Genomic DNA, 17830 nt, shown 5'->3' on the forward strand with positions numbered 1-17830 from the left:
AGGACAGGTATTGACCCTTAGGTATTGTTATCCCAGGGGCGAGGATGTGATTTCAGTACTGCTTCAGGTATCAGAGCACTCTTTCTGCAGGTCTTTATCAGACAGTCTTTAAAGCTGTAACAGTGACAACTGCCCAGGATCAGCAAGTACAGCGTGTACTTCTTTATTCTGTTCCTTGTCATGTGCTTCCCGAATCTCTGCTATCGACAGCAAAAAACAAGCAACACTTAAATCCTGGAGAATGAAGAGGAAGCAGGGAAAACTGTGAGGGTTTAGGTAATAGCCAACTTTATACTGGAGAATGCAATTTTGCACTCTATGAAACTTAGTAAATCAGTTTTCCTGCAAACAAAATAGGCACACAGGGCATGTGTGCATATAAATATATATATGTTTATACATATATTTTATACATATATAGTCATGTGCTCTCTCTCTCCCCCTCATAATCTCCATATAAGAAAACAAATAGCTATTGATGTCACCAATTTATTGAGAAACTACTGCATTTTTTAAATTGGTAACCTAAACCCAAGCATAATTCAAGGCTAGTCTAGTAAGCTAACAATACCACTACTGCAGCAGAAGAAAGATCACTTGTAACCTGGTCCTGTTGCCAAGGGGCCACGAGATATGATTAAGGACAGAGCATGAACAGGGACTTAGTACTCCCCAGTGCCTCTAAAAACAACCACTTTTTAGGAAAATACTTAAAATTTGTATTGCAGTGGGTATACACACTCTAGTAACTAAGATCTGTGTTACTGTGCTGCCAATTAAGCTATATTATCTGCGTATTGCAACGTGTCAGTCATTCAGTGCCCTAGTGCCAGCATAACAGCACCTGAGTTGCTTTCATTTAAGTATGATTTCACAGCAAAACCTGCATATAATCCCAGCTGTTAGACTTTCCTTTTTTTTTTTTTCCCGAGTTTGCACCAGAAGCACCTGTTAGTGGACGAGCTAGCACCGGGTCACTGATCTGACAAGTAACTGCAGCTTGGGTGGCTGTTGATTCTTAAATGATAACACTCACTGTTTGTGGACCGCTGGGTGGCTGGTATCTACAAAGAGATCAGTATCTTCCCTGTATAAACAACCCATGCAAACCCCAAATGCAGATTAAGAAAGCAGTGACTTTCTTCAGTGTGAAATGTGGATTTCCTTCACCGGAGTCCCACTTTGACCTACTGCACCTACACTCTTTTCCTAAGTACTATGTTCTCTGCTACATCTAGCACAACCCTGCAAATGGACTGCTCTACAGAGTTATAGAATCATAAAAAGGTTTGGGTTGGAAGGGACCTTAAAGATCATCGAGTTCCAACTCCCCTGCCATGGGCAGGGACACCTTCCACTAGACCAGGGTGCTCAAAGCCCCATCCAACCTGGCCTTGAACACTTCCAGGGCAGGGGCATCCACAACCTCTCTGGGCAACCTGTGCCAGTGTCTCACCACCCTCATAGCGAAGAATTTCCTCCTTACATCTAATCTAATCTAAATCTACCCTCTTTCAGTTTAAAGCCATTAACCATTGTCCTATCACTGCATGCCCCTGTAAAAAGTCCCTCTCCAGCTTTCTTGCAGGCCCCCTTTAGGTACTGGAAGTCCGCTATAAGGTGTCCCCGGAGCCTCCTCTTCTCCAGGCTGAACAACCCCAACACTCTCAGCCTGACCTCATAGGGAAGGTGCTCCAGCCCCCTGATCATCTTCGTGGCCCTCCTCTGGACCCGGTCCAACAGGTCCAAGTCCTTCTTTCACAGGGGGCCCCTGAGCTGAATGCAGGACTCCAGGTGGGGTCTCACGAGAGCAGAGTAGAGGAGGAGAATCACCTCCCTTGACCTGCTGGCCATGCTTCTTTTGATGCAGCCCAGGATGCAATTGGCTTTCTGGGCTGCAAACACACATTGCCGGGTCATGCTGAGCTTCTTGTCAACCAACACCCCCAAGTCCTTCTCCACAGGGCTGCTCTCAATCCACTTATCACTCAGCCTGTATTTATATACTTGGGATTGCCCCAACCCACGTGCAGGACCTTGCGCTTGGCCTTGTTGAACTTCATGACGTTCGCATGGGCCCACCTCTCAAGCCTGTCAAGGTCCCTCTGGATGGCATCCCTTCCCTCCAGCATGTCAACCGCACCACACAGCTTGGTGTCGTTGGCAAACTTGCTGAGGACGCACACAACCCCACTGTCCATGTTGCTGACAAAGACGTTAAACAGAACTGGTCCCAATACCGACCCCTGAGGAACGCCACTCATCACTGGTCTCCACTGGGACAAGGAGCCATTGACCACAACTCTCTGAGTGTGACCATCCAGCCAATTCCTTATTCACTGAGTGGTCCATCTGTCAAATCCATGTCTCACCAATTTAGAGACAAGGATGTCGTGTGGGACAGTGGCAACTGCTTTGTCCAAGTCCAGGTAGATGACATCAGTTGCTCTACCCTTATCCACCAGCGCTGTAACCCCATTGTAGAAGGCCTTCTTAAACCCTCAGGTCAAAGTTTAAAGTTTCCCTTCCCAGTGCGACACCAGTTCAGACCATTTCTCCAGAGCTGTCTAACACAAACTGCAGGGTGTCTGTGGTGGAGGGTCACCACCTATGAAGCCCTTGTGATTCTGGGCAACAACTTCCCTTCATGGTCAGCTGCCAGGGTGTCTGAGGGCATTCAGACAGCTGAGAAAACAAGACATAGCATTTTTTATATTTTTTTAAGAATCCAGAGACTGTATTTAGTGGTTAGAGCAGTGAGAAAGGGGATGCACCATGAGCTGCCATCAACGCCGCCGGGAGGAGCAGGGAAGCTGGCATGGACCAGCAGTCATGACTCTGCCTCTGCTTACAGAAGAAGGCGATGCCTGATATTATTCCTCAGATACTCATCAGCTTGATACAAAATTGAAAATACATGGAAACATCAAGTACATGAAGGAACAGACATGGGTTTAAATATTAGTTCACACGTGTGCCTTTGTATGAGTATTTAATGGTTTCTTGACATAAAATTTTATATAAACCAGGGCCAGCTTGATTTCCTGTTACTTTTGGAGGAGGATGTGGAAAGGAAAGTATTCCAGTTGTATTGTACCAGGTATATAACAAACGCGACTGTTCTTAAAGCACTGGTTTCAGACTTGTTGCCAAGTCCAAATCAGGGCAACTTTGCACCTATTTCAGAAGCAAAATAAAAGCAAACTACCTAAACCTGGTGGTATCCAGTAACACAAGAAAACACAGAAACCCCACCAGCCTCTACTAAATGAGCAGTTGTTCGCTAATTACTTTGACTGGAAATTAAGTTAGTCTGAACTGTCAGCCGCAGAGAGCTGGCCTTGTGACTGCAATCACAAGGTGGGGGATCAGAGAACAGGTTGGGGCTGGCAGGCTTCCCGCCAGCCTCCCGGCGCCCAGCCTGCCCGTGCTGCTGCCCTGCCAGCCCAGCGCCGCAGGGAGCTGATCCCGGACCCCCTGCAGCGGGAGCTCACCTCTCCCTGAGAAAGCGAGGCAGCTGAAACGGAGATGCTCTTTGAAACATTGGCTGAAATGCGTCTTTGAGCATTTGTATCAAAAGTCGGTACTTTATTCCGTTTTCCACAAAACGTATGCACAGGGAGTTTTGTTGGTTTTTTAATAAAGCCAACTGATATTTCTGGAAAAATCAGGCAAGACCTTTCTTCATTTATAAAATGGAAGCAGTATGCTTCAGGCTAATTACAGACAGAGAACAAGAAAGAGCTCTTAGTTTACATAAATTATACTACCCACTTAGGCTCATTGTGAGAAAAGGGTGGTTGGTACCTATGGAAGAGGAGAGAGGGATTAACAAGAGGAAAGATGATAAAATCATTAACCCCTGCAAGACTGCAAAGATAAAAGTATCTATTTTCCAGAGATATCCAAGGCCCACATGTGGGTAAAGCGGGGAACAAAATGAACACAGAGGTAGCGGATCTGCACACAGTTACCCAGAGGTATGGAATCCCAGAAGTTTTGAGGAGACAGTCCCTGCCATTCAGGCTTCATATCATCATGGACAATACTCACAAACCCCATGCATTGCTACTGAAAACACTTTCAGGTTTTGTTCCTAGCTTTCTGCAAATACAGATGTGGTTTCAGAAAACAGAAAAATAAAAACCACAAACCAAGCATGTGACCTGATTCCACTGAATTGATTTTAATACTGTATGGAGATAGGTGACAGATGGGTTTTCCCACTGAGATCCGACCTGGGGAGGTTGCTCTCACTCGAGGCAATGACTTGGATCATAGTTTTGCAGGATCCTGTTCATCAGGAGCTGAGCAGGTTTCTGGTACTAGCTTTTGCAGTTCTGGCCACGACGATCAGTGAAGGGAGTTGAGTGCGCCAGCTTGCAGAGGGTGTTGGCCAGGACAGCTATGTACTCCCATGTCGATAAACGGAGCTTGGCCTAAGTGTTTTTGTCAGCTGCTGAGCAGATCACCCAGTGAATATTTTATCACGTTTGAAGAGATGCCTCCATGGAGGAGATAATACACCCGCTTCATTACCCGGTCATCTGCGCTCGGGCTGAATGCGCGAGGCCAGCCTAATCCCAGCCCGGGGCATGACCGTTTGCGATGTCTCATCGTTTCACCATTACGCTCAAATGCACTGTCAGCACATGCCGGGGAAAGAAAGAAGTCAACTTCTCCTCACGCCCAGCTGCTGCAGCACCGGCCTCGTGATCGTGTGCTGCAAAAAGTCCAAACTCTGAGACACCAGCGTGCCCAGCGCTTACTTACCAGGTGACGCACTATCTGTGTTTTGCCCTTTTGATTGCCTGGTTTCCTGTTTTGCTCCTGCACGGACACTTTTCTCCCTCTTTTTAACAACTCAGCATGATTTTTTATTTCAGCACAGGAAGAGAAAAAGGAGACTGCTTGAATGAAAAGAAAGCAGGGAGCATAAATGGAAGGGAAAGGGCCATGCAGGCAAACGTAGATCTGAAATTTAAACTCAGAAAAAGAACGGAGATGTTTACCTTTTAGCCCTGTTGAAACTACACCGGGAGAAAACAAAGCCAAAGGAGGAGGCCAGCCTTCTCTCAGATGTACGTGCACAGCTGCTCATCAGCTGCATAGCCCCTGGCCGGCAGCCTCACTGCTTTCAGCCTTTTTCCTCTCCCGCTCCCCAGCTGTGTGTCAGTTTAGATTAGAAACTTGGTGGGGAGGGAGGTTCTCTTGCTTTTCGGTTTACAGAGCACCTAACAAAATGGGACTATAAAGTTTGTTGAAATGTCTGGAAATACTGCAACTGAAATAACCCTTCATAACAATTCCTAACGGACTTCCTGTGAGCACCAGTTTGCCTCTGAAACGCTCTATTATATTGTGAGACAAATGTGATCAAACCTCTTAACAGCACTGAATCAGAAAACACAGGTCCCCTCCAATTTTTCCTGTGACTAGCAAGCAACTAACAGCAAAACAGCAGCAGTATTTATTCTTAACCTTTGCACAAGGCACTAATTTCTATAGAAACACAGAGAGGTTTCTTTCAACTGCAGGAGAGTATTATCATAAATCTCCAAAAGCCAATGCAATTTCACATCACAGCTGATGTTTTCAGTATATATCTCCTATTCCAAAAAAACCCCTGCTGTCAGCCAGTGATTCATGCTTGAATGAGGAGAGCAAACTTCAATACTAGTAAACATGGCTGAGCAGAAGGAATGTTAAGAGGGCTATTGAGAAGAACTTGCATTCACAATTCTTGCATTGCTGTGCCACTATGGTAAAAGATTGTGGTATGCACTTGGCTATACACATATCTAGCAAAACTGGGCACCTGCAGACACAGCAATGAACTGTTTTGAGAGTTCTGTGGGCAGCCCTATCTAGGTTTTTCCCGTGACTTGATACCAGCCTCATAAACTGATATATTACAGAGATATATTTAGAGATATACTTCCTTTTTAAGTGGGAAAAACCACCTGTGACTCGGCAGCTCTGAAGCCACCTTTATTTCATTTGACTTTTGGATTTTAAGCAAAATCAAATGTGTTCCAAGACATGTGCTACAGCCTCAAGGAGCTCTCAACATCCCATTTCAGCATCAGCTTCCCAGACACCCTAAGCCGGTTTGAGTGTCTAACAGGCTAGCATTTATTTTAAACAGTTTTATGTCACTCACTGCTGTGCAGGAAGCTTTCACTAGTAATTAAAAAAAAAAAATCAACTTAATCATTAAAACCAGAACTTAGACTATTTCCACAGTGGTTCCTGAGATTGCAGTTTTCCCTAGTAGATGCACAAAGTAATAGCTGTCATAGCTGCAGAGGGCTCCCAGTGGCACCCCAGGAGAGCACATCTAAACCATCCTCGCCCTGGAGGAACACGCATTAACATAGACAAAGAACTTTGAAACACAAAGTTAATTCCAGATGAAATGTCCAGAGTGAATCAGATGTCACTAAGCATATGGACAACCCCTACCAGGCTGGAAAATCATCTCTTCCTTGCTCAGATCTCAGACCAACCACAACCTTTCCCTGGAGGCCTCACAAATACAGCCTTACCCAGAACCGTCCTATGAAGGTGGCTGGGGAGGAGAATAGCTCACTCTCTGACTTTGCTCCATCTTTGACCACTTCTTCCCAAACCAGAAGGACTGCAGAAGGCAAAGTAGCAGGTGTCAGAGCTGCAGCACCACACCTGACAACACACTTTGGTATTTCTAAAACATGTGTTTCCCAGCATCACTTTATTGGGAAAGGCTATTAAGTTTCACTCAGAAGTAGGTTTTGGATCTCCTGGAGGTGGTGAGAACTGTTAAGTGAACAAAACAAGGAAGAAGCATTTTAAAAAGAACCCAGTATGTATTCTATAAATGCCTGTCTTCATGGTTTCTTTGCCCCTTTACTCACAAAGGTTGGTGGTAGCTCTTCAACAGACACTAGCCTGATGGAAACAAAAACTGCTGCAGCAACCAAATTTTAAGACCACCGGAAAATAAATCTCTGTGCAACTTCGCATGAAAAAAAGCAGTCAAGTTCTCTGTGAACACAAGTGAAGGTGGCTTCTTCTGAGGCCCCCAATATATCTGAACTAATCAATCCATGGATCAGGTCTCCACCATGCGGCCAACCCTTCTTGTCCCCAAAGAGAAGTTTCAGGTTGGGCTCCTTGTCTGTTTTCAGATGAGCCTTACTGAACGTCATCTAGGTTTGGTTTTGTGAACTGAGTCTTTGCAAATGAAATTTTGTGTCCGATTATATCCTTTCTTCCAAATGCTTTAGGTGCCCCTGAACTTACTTGAAATTTCACGAATGATTTGATAAAGCCCTGATTACAGAATGAGAGAAAACATCCCCATTAGTGATTTCATCTAAAACATTCTTTCTTCAAAACTGTTATTAGTTAAGTCTTAGCATTTCCTGCTATAACTTCCCAGCAAAAAAAGTGACGGGTATGGGGACAGACTGCAATTAAAAATAGGCTCTCAATCTGTCGTATACCTTAATAAAGTGCAAAGAGAGCTAGAAAGCAGAGGCATCAGCTTACATTACCACAGCCATCAGGTTATGCTCAATTCCTTGGTTAGTAGCCAGAAACTGCAGTTTATCTCTAATATGTAAAAACTGATTAACTGGTATGACGCTTAAGAGATACATAGCAGGATTATTTATTTCATCAAGGAGACTAGTTAAAGAGCAAACACTGCATAAGTGATGTTCAGAAGCTAGAGTTTTTGTCGTCTTGTTTTTTTAAGTGGATATTCCCATTTTCCTATACCTCCGCTTGTCTCAGAACGTTGTCTGCTGAGTGCCTGTATGCACATCACCAGTTAATCACTCACTACGTACATTCACTGATACAACTCATCACGTTTGGCTTCCCAGTAACGTTTCAACAGGGTGAGATGACAAATATTTTGTCAGTGTAGTCCTTCAAATTATTTTAAAAATTACTTTCCTGAATGGTTTGTGTAGGGGGATAATAAGCTGATTTATTCCACTGTTAGTATTTGGAAATAGATTTAACATTAGCAAAGATGAAAAACAATGCACATTAGAAAAACGCAAATTTCCATTCTACTTAGCAGCCACAGATAGGATGAGAAAATGACTGTTTTTAAAGGGAAAATAGTTTCCTACATGACAGTTACATTCATTTCTCACTGGAGTTTAAAGAATAAGCACTTCATGTGTAAGTGGAATCACTTCTTTTCATGGTTTTCCTTGCCTCAAGAGTACTTGTCTTTAGAAACTCATGACCAACTACTGATAAATACAGTCATTCACCAGGCAGGTCGCAGGAACTGTTACTCTTATGAGACCTTTAGGACAAGCACAGTCTATCCAAGAACGACCAGCACACAGAAACCAAATGCAAAATCTTTTTTGTTCCCAGATTTAAATAAAAGTTAATTTTCACAATGAAGATGAAAGCAAGCAATGACTGCAGAGCTTTATCGCTGAACAGAACTGCCATCTACCATGCATGTAACATAGTGACCAAATCACATATTTAGATACGCATCAAGACCCCATTAACAGTAACAGTAGCTCTAATTTAGACAGGCCCTACAGGGCAGCCTAGATAGGATGTTTTACTGATAACACATGTGCACTAGTACCTTTAAAAATAATATATCTTGTAATAAATGCAACTTCATCTGTCAGCAGGAATATAAAACCAAAGAAAGCCTGGAAAAAAAATATTGGAACACAGTCATCAAGAGTTTTAACTACCCACATATTTTCTGGGAGCAACTCAGGAGCTTTCTGTGTGCATGCATAATGCGCATTTGCTGTATCTTCAGAAAGGAACAACTCTGAAGAGAGATGACGCTTTCCCCAACAGGACATATACCATTATGGAATAATTTGCTACTTTATAATAGTACTTCTAAAGTAAATGAAACAGCTCTATAGAAGATAGGGCCACAGCAGTGGAATCACAAATCCAGATTTAATGTAATTCTTGAAATGTAACAGGTTTTAAATTTCCACCAGTGCGCCTAACTGCAACTTACACAAAATTTTAATGTTTATAGTGTCATGTAAGGCAATTCTGGGTAAAGCTGTTACTTAAGAAGACTGTGTAAATAGAGTTATCTGCATGACCTGACTTACCCTGTCCCCTTCCTGATTATTCCACTCAGAAGAGAGGATGTTCAGCCAGAAGTCAGAAAGTTTTAATGCAGACAAATAGCTGTATTATCACACATTTCTAAAAAAGTCAGAGGCTGATGCCTCTTTTGTGAGCCCCATTCCCTTTCATGTGCATATGCTTTGGAAAGTTACTTCCTTTTCACTTCCCCATCTGTTCATAAAAAAACATATCATTTTCTTAGCAACTTTTATTAACCTTTGCCTTTGTAAGCAAACACCTTTCCCTGCTGCCCATTTTTTTGCAGCAGTTCAAGTCCTAGCAGGCTTTGTACTAGTCTCACCCTCCACTGGATGTTCTCACTGTCTTGTTTTGATCAATGCAGAAAACCAGTAGCGCCTTAAGTGCTACTAAGCTCACAGTCATGTCAGCTTCCAGGATTAAAAAGCATTCAGAGAGACAGGTCTCTGTCCACCCCTAATTCTGGGGCAGCAAGAATGAAAAGCAGCTACTGTGTAAGGAGCTTATGCAGTCAATTCCCTGGCAGCATTTTGATCTTGCTTTGGAGGACCACTAGTTGAGCTCCATATTCATTTCCTCCATAGCTTCCACCAAGCAGTGTGGATGCTCTCCATAACAGGCTTAGCAAGTCAACTTCATAGCTAAATTCTAACCGGTATTTCTGCTGTGGTTTGTTAAATAGCCACTGGGCTGAGGGAGGCTCTTCCTTTTATAAAAAAAACAACAAACAAACAAAAAAAACCCAGCTTGTAGGGAGATTCAGGTTGAAAGAATTAATCTGCAGCCAGCACATGTGCAGACTCACAAATGAACAGTAGTTAACATTTTGATTATTCTAGATACCTCAGCTTGTTTTTCTTTCCAGAAGTGTTTATGAAATGCAAGCTTAAAACTTATTTTACCTGCAATAATGAAACTCTGCTTCCATAACTTTTAGTCCAAGTGTTCCCTTGTGTGCATAGCTATCAATCAGACTCATTAAAGATACTGTGCATAAAAACCTATGGGTCTGTAAATGCTGAATTGGTGCTGGTTAAGCTGCAGAACTAGCCTCCTTCCCCTCCAGCCCAAATGCAAGAGGGGATCAGTCAGCATCCAAAAAACCAAGGCAAGTCTTCCCCCCCCCACCAGCTCTTTTTGGTATTACCAATTCATCCTAGTCTGCAGAAACTACTGGTACCCAAACCACATCTAAACAACAGTATGTAACAGCTAGTAATCATGTTTCAGCAGCACAGACACCTGCAGAGAAAAGTCCTCTCAGAGGAGAAGGTACAGGGCACAGTATAAGTCACCACAGTCCAGTCAGCCATCGAGTATACAGGGATTAACACAGTGGCCCAACTTCACTTTCCAGAGGAACAGCATTCCTTCCCCCCGCTCCCTTCTTTCCCCAGCCAAAGCTCATGTATGGAGAAGACAGTATTAAGTGTCCTACATATCTCAAGAAACAAGCTGTCTCTTTGAACAGCCCAGGTTCTTGGGGTGTTCCTATACCCTATAGTGCTCAAAAGGGGACAACTGCTCTAACTACAGAACTGTGGTACTTTGAGATGCCATTAAGAAAACACTGATGGTATTAAAGCTAAGTGAAGATCAGATGCTGCATGCAGGACATGAAAAGATTGAAGACCTTTGTTTTGAAATACAAAGAACCAGAGATAGTACTGCGACCCAGAGGCAATACTAAGCCAAAATTCATTTACAGACACATTCTGGGGAGGAAGTAGTTTCAAAGAATAAGGGTCAGATTTTCAGTCACTTCTTTTTTAGTTAAGACATTTTTCCACTCCCCATTTTAAATAAGTTGTTACAAATACTACACTCCATTTTATAACAGCTGTTAGCCATTCCCAGCTAGGGCTGCATTTTAGTAACTGATGAAGAGGCATGCATATAGGCTTCAGTTTATAAAGGCCTGTTTGATAAGAGTCCCAAGTGGAAAAAATGCAGACCAAAAAGCCAAGTCATCTGTACACACTGGAATTCAAGTGTTTATTTAAAAAGTAAACCTTTGGGCACATTGCAATTAAAAAAAAAAAAAGGAAAAAATACAAAGAAGAATCTATTAGATTAAGAGTTAAAAGCCAGCAATATTACAAGCTGTTTACATACCAACATTTACATTAATTTAAAACAAGTGGCATGTTGCCAACATGTAAAACATACTTCAAAAGCTTAAAAAAAAAAAATCAAGTTGACTTTTGAAGGATACAAGTCTACCACATGTGTGAGCATGGGTTTGGTCATTCAGTTTAAAACCCCTCATTCACTGAAATGTTCAGTCTTCAAATTATACAAGTGGATAGCTAGCAGCTGTTGCTATTCCACAGTGGTTCTTCCTGTCCTTGGCCATGTAGATATATCCTTTGTCACCCCACTTCTCACCCCAGCTGAAAATAGAAGTAAAGGGTTTGTTTTCATGTTCAGAAAAGACTTATTTACCTCCCCCTCACAGGTAAACTTCTGCCTTCCACATTTGTGGAGAAAAATCAAGATAGCTGCAGCCAAACTAAAGTGCTTTCCAGCAATTAAGTGCATGTTACAGGAGAGGTACCCCAAGCTCACAGAAATAAAGGGTGCAGTCATCCTCTCACTAGGTGGAGACCTTGATGTGCAATCCTCGATTACAAGTGCCTGAAGCTCAGACACTGCTCCCAGCCAACTTTAGAGGAAGACCAAGACTGCAAGCAGCATGAGGGTGGTGCCCCAGTAATGCCGAGAACATGAGACAAGCTCATGTGACATGCCCTTTGGCATTTATTGTTTTCCCTCCAACCTAGGAGGTAACTCCATCTTTAAAGTTCATGTTACCCCATTTCACACAAGTGAACGGTGCTCTGCTTCCAAAAAAATCCATTACAGCCCCACAACCTGGTTTCCTCCTGCGCCCCTCTGCTCCACCACTTTAACATCTACTATCTTCATGGGCTGTTCCAGTGCTGAGCTTCCTTGAATTAAGTGAAAAAGCAGGAGGATGAGTTTGCTGCTTTGGGCCTACTTTATTAGGCTGCCAGCAGCATGAGTCAGGTTTAACTTTTGTCATACAATACAATCTGAGAACAGTCTCCAGATTTTCCACACGCAGATTTTCATTACTGCTGTCTTCCCATCCCCCGCTACAAGTGACAAACTACCTTCCCTTCTCCCCTACCCCCAAAGTGTACAAGGCACAGAGAGAGATCTTACCTGTTCTTAACAATCCAGTATTTCTTCCCATCTACATCTTCCCCCTCAAAGCCATAACCTACAACCAGAACACCATGGTCCAGGTCTTCACTGCTGCACTCTGGTTCATAGTAGATACCTGCAGAGGCATAACTTCACACATGAACAAGCTCATCTGCAGGAAACCCTTCTCCCTCACCAGAAGCTTTGTGTATTTCAAATTAAATGTTGCACAGCCTCTTGAGAGTCAGAGAAAGGAGTCTTAAGTGCATCATGGCAGAAACTGAAGGACAAGTACACACATATGCAAGAGAAGTACAAAGCGTGGAGAACCTGGACTACAATTAAAAGGACTCCTGATTGCGTCCTATGTCACAAGACCATAGTTGGAGTTTTTTCACCTATTAAACTGAATGGTAATGAATACCGAGTATCCAGAAAAAAAAAAAAGAAAAAAAAAAAAGAGTTCTCTGCACGCAAGTTGCTAACAAATCCCCACCTGACTGATAGAACTGGAATGAAGAGTGGCCTGCATCAATAGCAACAGACACTGGACCCACAGCTGCTACTGCTTTCATGAGAGCTCTTTCGTGTCCTTGAGGGATGTCAACAAAGCCAGTGTCATTAGCAGCATTGTACTCTGCCTTGTAGCGACAGTCTTCATCATCCTAAATAAAGAAAGCCCTAGTTATTACATAGTTCTCCACTTAACACACAGGTGAGCACAGGAACTACCAGACATTCTGTGACTTTGCTGCCTTGAAAACAAGGGACTGAAGAGGATCCAATTGCCTCAGCAGTGCTTCGAAAGGAGAAGAGCAGAGGGAGAACACAGAAGCTGCTTTTGAGTTTCTCAAATGTACAGAAAAACCAAAGGACATTGGAGCCCAAAAGGAAAGTTTTACTGGGATGAAAAGCACCATCACATCCTGGAACCCTGCCTTCTTTGGTGGGGAGGACAAATCTCTTTTCAGGGAGGAAAGAAGCCCAGAGTACATTAATGGGCACTGGAAGAGCACCAAGTATTCATTAATTACAAAGCAATCCAGAAACCGCTCACTGAGCAAGCACTTAAAATTCACAAATTTTAGTCTGTCATAGTTTGAAAAACTGTACAGAATGATTTGAAAGTTAGTCATTTGTATTACATGACCTTACATACAGCTTTCATGTATTTTGTGCTTCTTTTTTTTTTTTTACAATAAAGCCTGAACTGTTAGTGCCACAGGCATTTACCTCAGGAGGCAGGCCTAGTTTGGAAGTCAGGCCATGTAAAATTGAAACAGATTGAAGTAAGCACATCCCGCCCTTACCTGTGTGGTAAAGTTAGTGCTTAAGTTGCTTCCCCTCAACTAAAGGAACACAGAGTACACCTCAGTTGCTTACTGTACTCAGCAAGTTCGGCACTTCCTATAACCAACTGGCATCTCTGGAAGAGCCAAGATCAGGAAAAAATTGAGATTACAGGGATACAGGTGAACAGGAACTCAAATCCAAAGGCTTCCATGTTGCTCACAACAAATGGCAGTGCTATTGCACATTCAGTCAACACAAAATAAGCTGCAAGGAAAGATGCTCTATAGTGAGCAGAACTCCAAGTGGTGAAAAGCCCAAACCATGGGCTCTCAAGTGATACCACAATTTACTACTGCTCTTTTGTTCTCTCCTGTCTGTTTAACTTTTGGTAGATCATTAGAGTTATTTTAAAAGTCTGCTCATTATCTGCATTTTTGCACATGTTGTCCAGAAGCAGAACTTAAATAAAGCACTGCCAACCACTATTGTTAAAAACCAAATCATGTTAGCTGCAAGAACTAGCTGGTCTATGGGTAGCAACTCCATAATACCTCAGTTATGGGAAGCCGAATTGCACCCCCACGATTAAGTAGCACCGTTGACAAGGGCTGGGTCCTGGTTTGGTGTGTCGACCAAGATAAGGCATGATGTCCAACAGGAGGGCAGCAATGACAGGGAGAAAAAAAAATATTTGCTCTAGTTTTTCCAACTGGTCTCGTAAGATTTTGACCTCAGAGACCAGTGGAGTATGTGATGCCTACTGGGGCTAGCAGTCATTCTAGTTTTCTTAGGAAAGATGCAACAGGAAGAACAGATGTATGGATTACTACTTAGACATCTTCCTTTCCAGGTATGAACTTCCTCAACACATAGTTTGTCCACACAAAAGATGTGACACCTGCAATACAAGTTCAGCTATTACACTTACCTTTGCAGTGTACGGGTAGGATTCCTCTGAATCAATTCCCCCATTATCCTGCACATACTGGAAAGCCTGGTCCATGAGACCACCATTGCAGCCTTGATTCCCTTCAGGGCGAGAGCAGTCCACCAGATTCTGTTCACTCAGTGAAACAAGTCTGCCCGTTTTTCTGAAGTGCTGCCCTTCAAGAGCTCCTGTTGTGCTGAATGCCCAGCAAGAGCCACACTGACCCTGAAGCAAGAAATGAAATCACAAGTTACAAATCCGGACAGATTAGGCAATTACAGTTCCCTTACCACTGATCTAAACATGAAAAATGCAAAGGCCACAAGACCAACTTCAGTTTCAGATTTCTAGCATGTACAAATGAAGATACTACAGCCTTTTCAGTTCTTGGACATTTAGTACAGAACTCCTGAAAGGTCCTAAAGGGGTACAGCAGTTTTATCAAAATGGCACTTCATTTAGTAAGTGTGCACTAGGCTTCATTAAAGAAGTCCAAAGTGTTTTCCTCTATGGAAGCTGAGGTAGCATTCAGGAAACTGGACCTGTAACTGGGTAAATATCCACCATTAGAGAATACCTGGTCTTTAACTGGAGTTACATATCCCTTCTCTCTCCAGTCTACTGATCGCGGCGCTTCCAGGAAGCTGGGCTCAAGAAACTGGGATCCCCTGTACTTCCTTTCTGACTTCTTGTGTGCATAGCCATTCATCAGCTGTCTGAACTCCTCTGTTGTCTGAAGAAAATTCAAGACACATAGTCACCATCTATTACGCACCGCTGTTTAGAACTGTGTTTCATGCCTCTATACATACCATGTCACCAAACTGATTCATTCCCAACTTGTAGCTGTGTTTTCCTAGTGTGTGATCCAGATTATGGAGCTCGATCATTTTCAGATTCTTCTCCCACACCACTCTCCTCCAGCTTTCCTCTCTCTGAGGGGCCAGAAAACAACATGCTTCAAGGAGGCTGTTCAAACAAAAGTTCACTGGCACGATAACACGCTTTGTTACGGCTTGTATACTCGGGCAAGCGTAGACTACTCGAATGGGAAGTCCGAACGCCGTTCAGAAGGTCTTTTCGCCACTCCCCGTGACGAAAACAAAGAGCACAGACCAGCTGTGCCGACGCACCGACACAGCGAGGGGACCGAGGAAGACGGGGGTTATCCCTCCCCAGCGCGGACCACGGCCCGCGTTAAGACAAAGCAGACGTGACTCAGCGGGCAGGGCCCAGCGGAGCGCACTGGGTGCTCGCCGCGCTGAGGGCGCGTCGCCGGGCGCTCACCTCATGGTAGTCCTTGTTGTGCCACGACTTCCACAGCTGCCAGTGGCCGTCCAGCTCGGGGTCCACTCTCGGAGCACCGAAGGCCAGTCCCAAGCAGAGGCTGAGGGCGGTCAGACACAGGCTCATGCTGGCAGATCTGCCGGGAACGGAGGAGCGGCCGTCAGGCGGAGCAGCGCGCCGGCAGGCAGGCCGGCCGCCCTCCGCTCCACAGCCCTGAGCGCGGAGGGGGATGCCGGGCCCGAAACGAGCCCGTTCGCCGACGCACCGCGTGTCCCCCGGCTCCTTCGTAAGCCGGTCACGGGAGGGGGAAAAGCTAAGCCGCGGAGCCCGGACGAAGTCCTCCGGGCGAACGCGCAGGGAGGCCGGCCGGCAGGCCGCCCCCCCACCCCCGCCGAGCGTTTCCCGGAGGCCCCACGAACTGACCCGGCCTCTGCCTGCCCCCATCCGGGGAGCGGGGCCCTCGGCCGCGGCTGTAAACAAGCTGGAGCGGCGGGGCCAGGAGCCTCGCGGGGAAGCGGCCGGAACGGCGACCCCTTCCCGCCGGGAGCCGCCCCGCCGCAGGACGAGGACGGAGCCGAGGCCCGGGGAACGCCCGCCGCCGCCCGCCCCCCCCGCCCCCGCCCTGCCCCGCTCACCTCGCTCGGCCCCCGCAGCTTTTCCCCCGAGTCTCCCGTCCGGCCGCCCTCGGCCCCCGCGGCCCTCCTTATACCCGCCGCCGCCGTGCCCGCCCCGCCGCGACGATTGGCGGCCGCGCCGGGCCGGGCCTCGCCTCGCCGCGCCGCGCCTCCCGCGGGGGCCAGGGCGGCGGCCGAGGGTCTGCGCCGGGGCGAGAGGCCTCGGGGGGGCTGGCAACGGTCAGACTAAAGAAGACCAAAATCTGGAGAAAAATGGCGAGGCGTTTGCGGTAGCCGACCCAGCCCCGTCCCCATGTTGCCGCCCGGTGGCTGTCGCTGGGGCCGGCTCGGTGAGGCGGCTGCCGTGCCGTCCGCCCCCGAGCGCCCAGCGGCCGGGCGGGCGGGAGTGCGTGCCTCGCCACCCCGTGCCCCCTCGGAGGGGTGGCAGGCCGTGCCGCAAGCCAGCTACCAGCCGGGAGAGCCGCTGCTGCGGCCGTCGCCAGCGCGCTGCGGGTTTTGTTAGACACGGCTGGAAGGGAAACTTCCCTCAGGCTGGCACCGGGCAGGGACGGGGCGGCATCTCCCACCGGGCAGGGTCCCAGCGGCCTGGCGGTTGCACCGGTACGAGAAACGTTTCCAGGGAAGCCCTTTTTAGTCCCTCCTGATTTAATACCCGAAAACTGCTTTTTCCTGCCTTTGGACCCGAGCCTGGTGAGAGTGAGTCTCTGATGTTTCACCACCGGCGTGCTAGTGTTTATGTGCGCAGCACCCCGCAGCGCCTACTGGGAAACGCTGTTTGTGACACGGAGAACTGCAGCACTGGTGAGATACTAAAAGATTTACACGTGGATTTGGTCCGCATCTAACCAGCAGTAGACAGACTTTGATTTTTAAGAGGGAGCGTGCCTCTAGTAGTAGAATAACTTCAAGACCTATGCAAGGTTCCCCCTTAAACTGTTGTAAAGCCAGCGTTGCTGAAGGCTTTAGCTTGCAAACTTGAAAGCACGTATTTAGAGTAAAAAACAGGGCTTGTAGACTGTTGCACAACAGCAAAAAGGAAGAAATCATATGATATGTGCTTCTCCCTTTTTTGATGCCTTAAGACATGCAGTGTGTTGGTAAAACAAGTGATACATGTTTCCTTACCCAGATTATCCCAGGAGCAGTCTTTGGCCCAAGGAAGCACCACAGAGCCAAATACATAAAAAGAAGTTGGAGGGGTTGTCCTGTCTTTTCAAAGCAACTGTGCAAGTCTTCTGCCACCGAACTAGTGTCCTGATTCCACAAAAAATGTGTAAATACACCCAACAACGGTGCTTCTTGATTAGTTAAGTAATCATAAGCGAGCCCTGTAAAACCTCTGAGAAAAGAAGGTATTTTAAAGCTAAACTACTTACTTAAATGACAGCTTGCACGTAAACACTCAGGACTG

General features: G+C 45.7%; 1 protein-coding gene across 2 annotated transcripts; it reads right to left on the reverse strand.

The window, feature by feature from the left end:
* Positions 1-11072: 11072 nt before the first annotated feature.
* CTSL (cathepsin L) lies at positions 11073-16498 on the reverse strand. Of its 2 annotated transcripts, none has more exons than XM_030004825.1 (8): positions 16420-16498; positions 15785-15920; positions 15310-15432; positions 15075-15230; positions 14498-14722; positions 12773-12941; positions 12295-12412; positions 11073-11498 (listed from the first exon to the last, which is right to left on the reverse strand). In XM_030004825.1, the coding sequence occupies exons 2-8, from the start codon at positions 15908-15910 to the stop codon at positions 11399-11401; spliced, it is 1017 nt and encodes a 338-aa protein (XP_029860685.1). In that variant the 5' UTR covers positions 15911-15920; positions 16420-16498; the 3' UTR covers positions 11073-11398. The 2 variants fall into 2 exon arrangements, with proteins under 2 accessions (XP_029860685.1, XP_040976934.1); XM_041121000.1 differs by lacking the exon at positions 16420-16498 and adding an exon at positions 16208-16229.
* Between the last annotated feature and the right edge of the window lie 1332 nt (positions 16499-17830).

Source organism: Aquila chrysaetos, chromosome Z, assembly GCF_900496995.4.
Source record: "Aquila chrysaetos chrysaetos chromosome Z, bAquChr1.4, whole genome shotgun sequence".
In the NCBI taxonomy this organism is placed as follows: Eukaryota; Metazoa; Chordata; class Aves; order Accipitriformes; family Accipitridae; genus Aquila; species Aquila chrysaetos.

Excerpts from the sequence above, each read along its gene's own strand:
- CTSL (XM_030004825.1), bottom strand. The coding sequence starts at position 15,910 with ATGAGCCTGTGTCTGACCGCCCTCAGCCTCTGCTTGGGACTGGCCTTC. Across the intron at positions 15,231-15,309 it reads TGAATCAGTTTGGTGACATG|ACAACAGAGGAGTTCAGACA; the intron begins GTATGTATAGAG and ends AATTTTCTTCAG. Across the intron at positions 14,723-15,074 it reads TAACTCCAGTTAAAGACCAG|GGTCAGTGTGGCTCTTGCTG; the intron begins GTATTCTCTAAT and ends TTCTTGCTTCAG.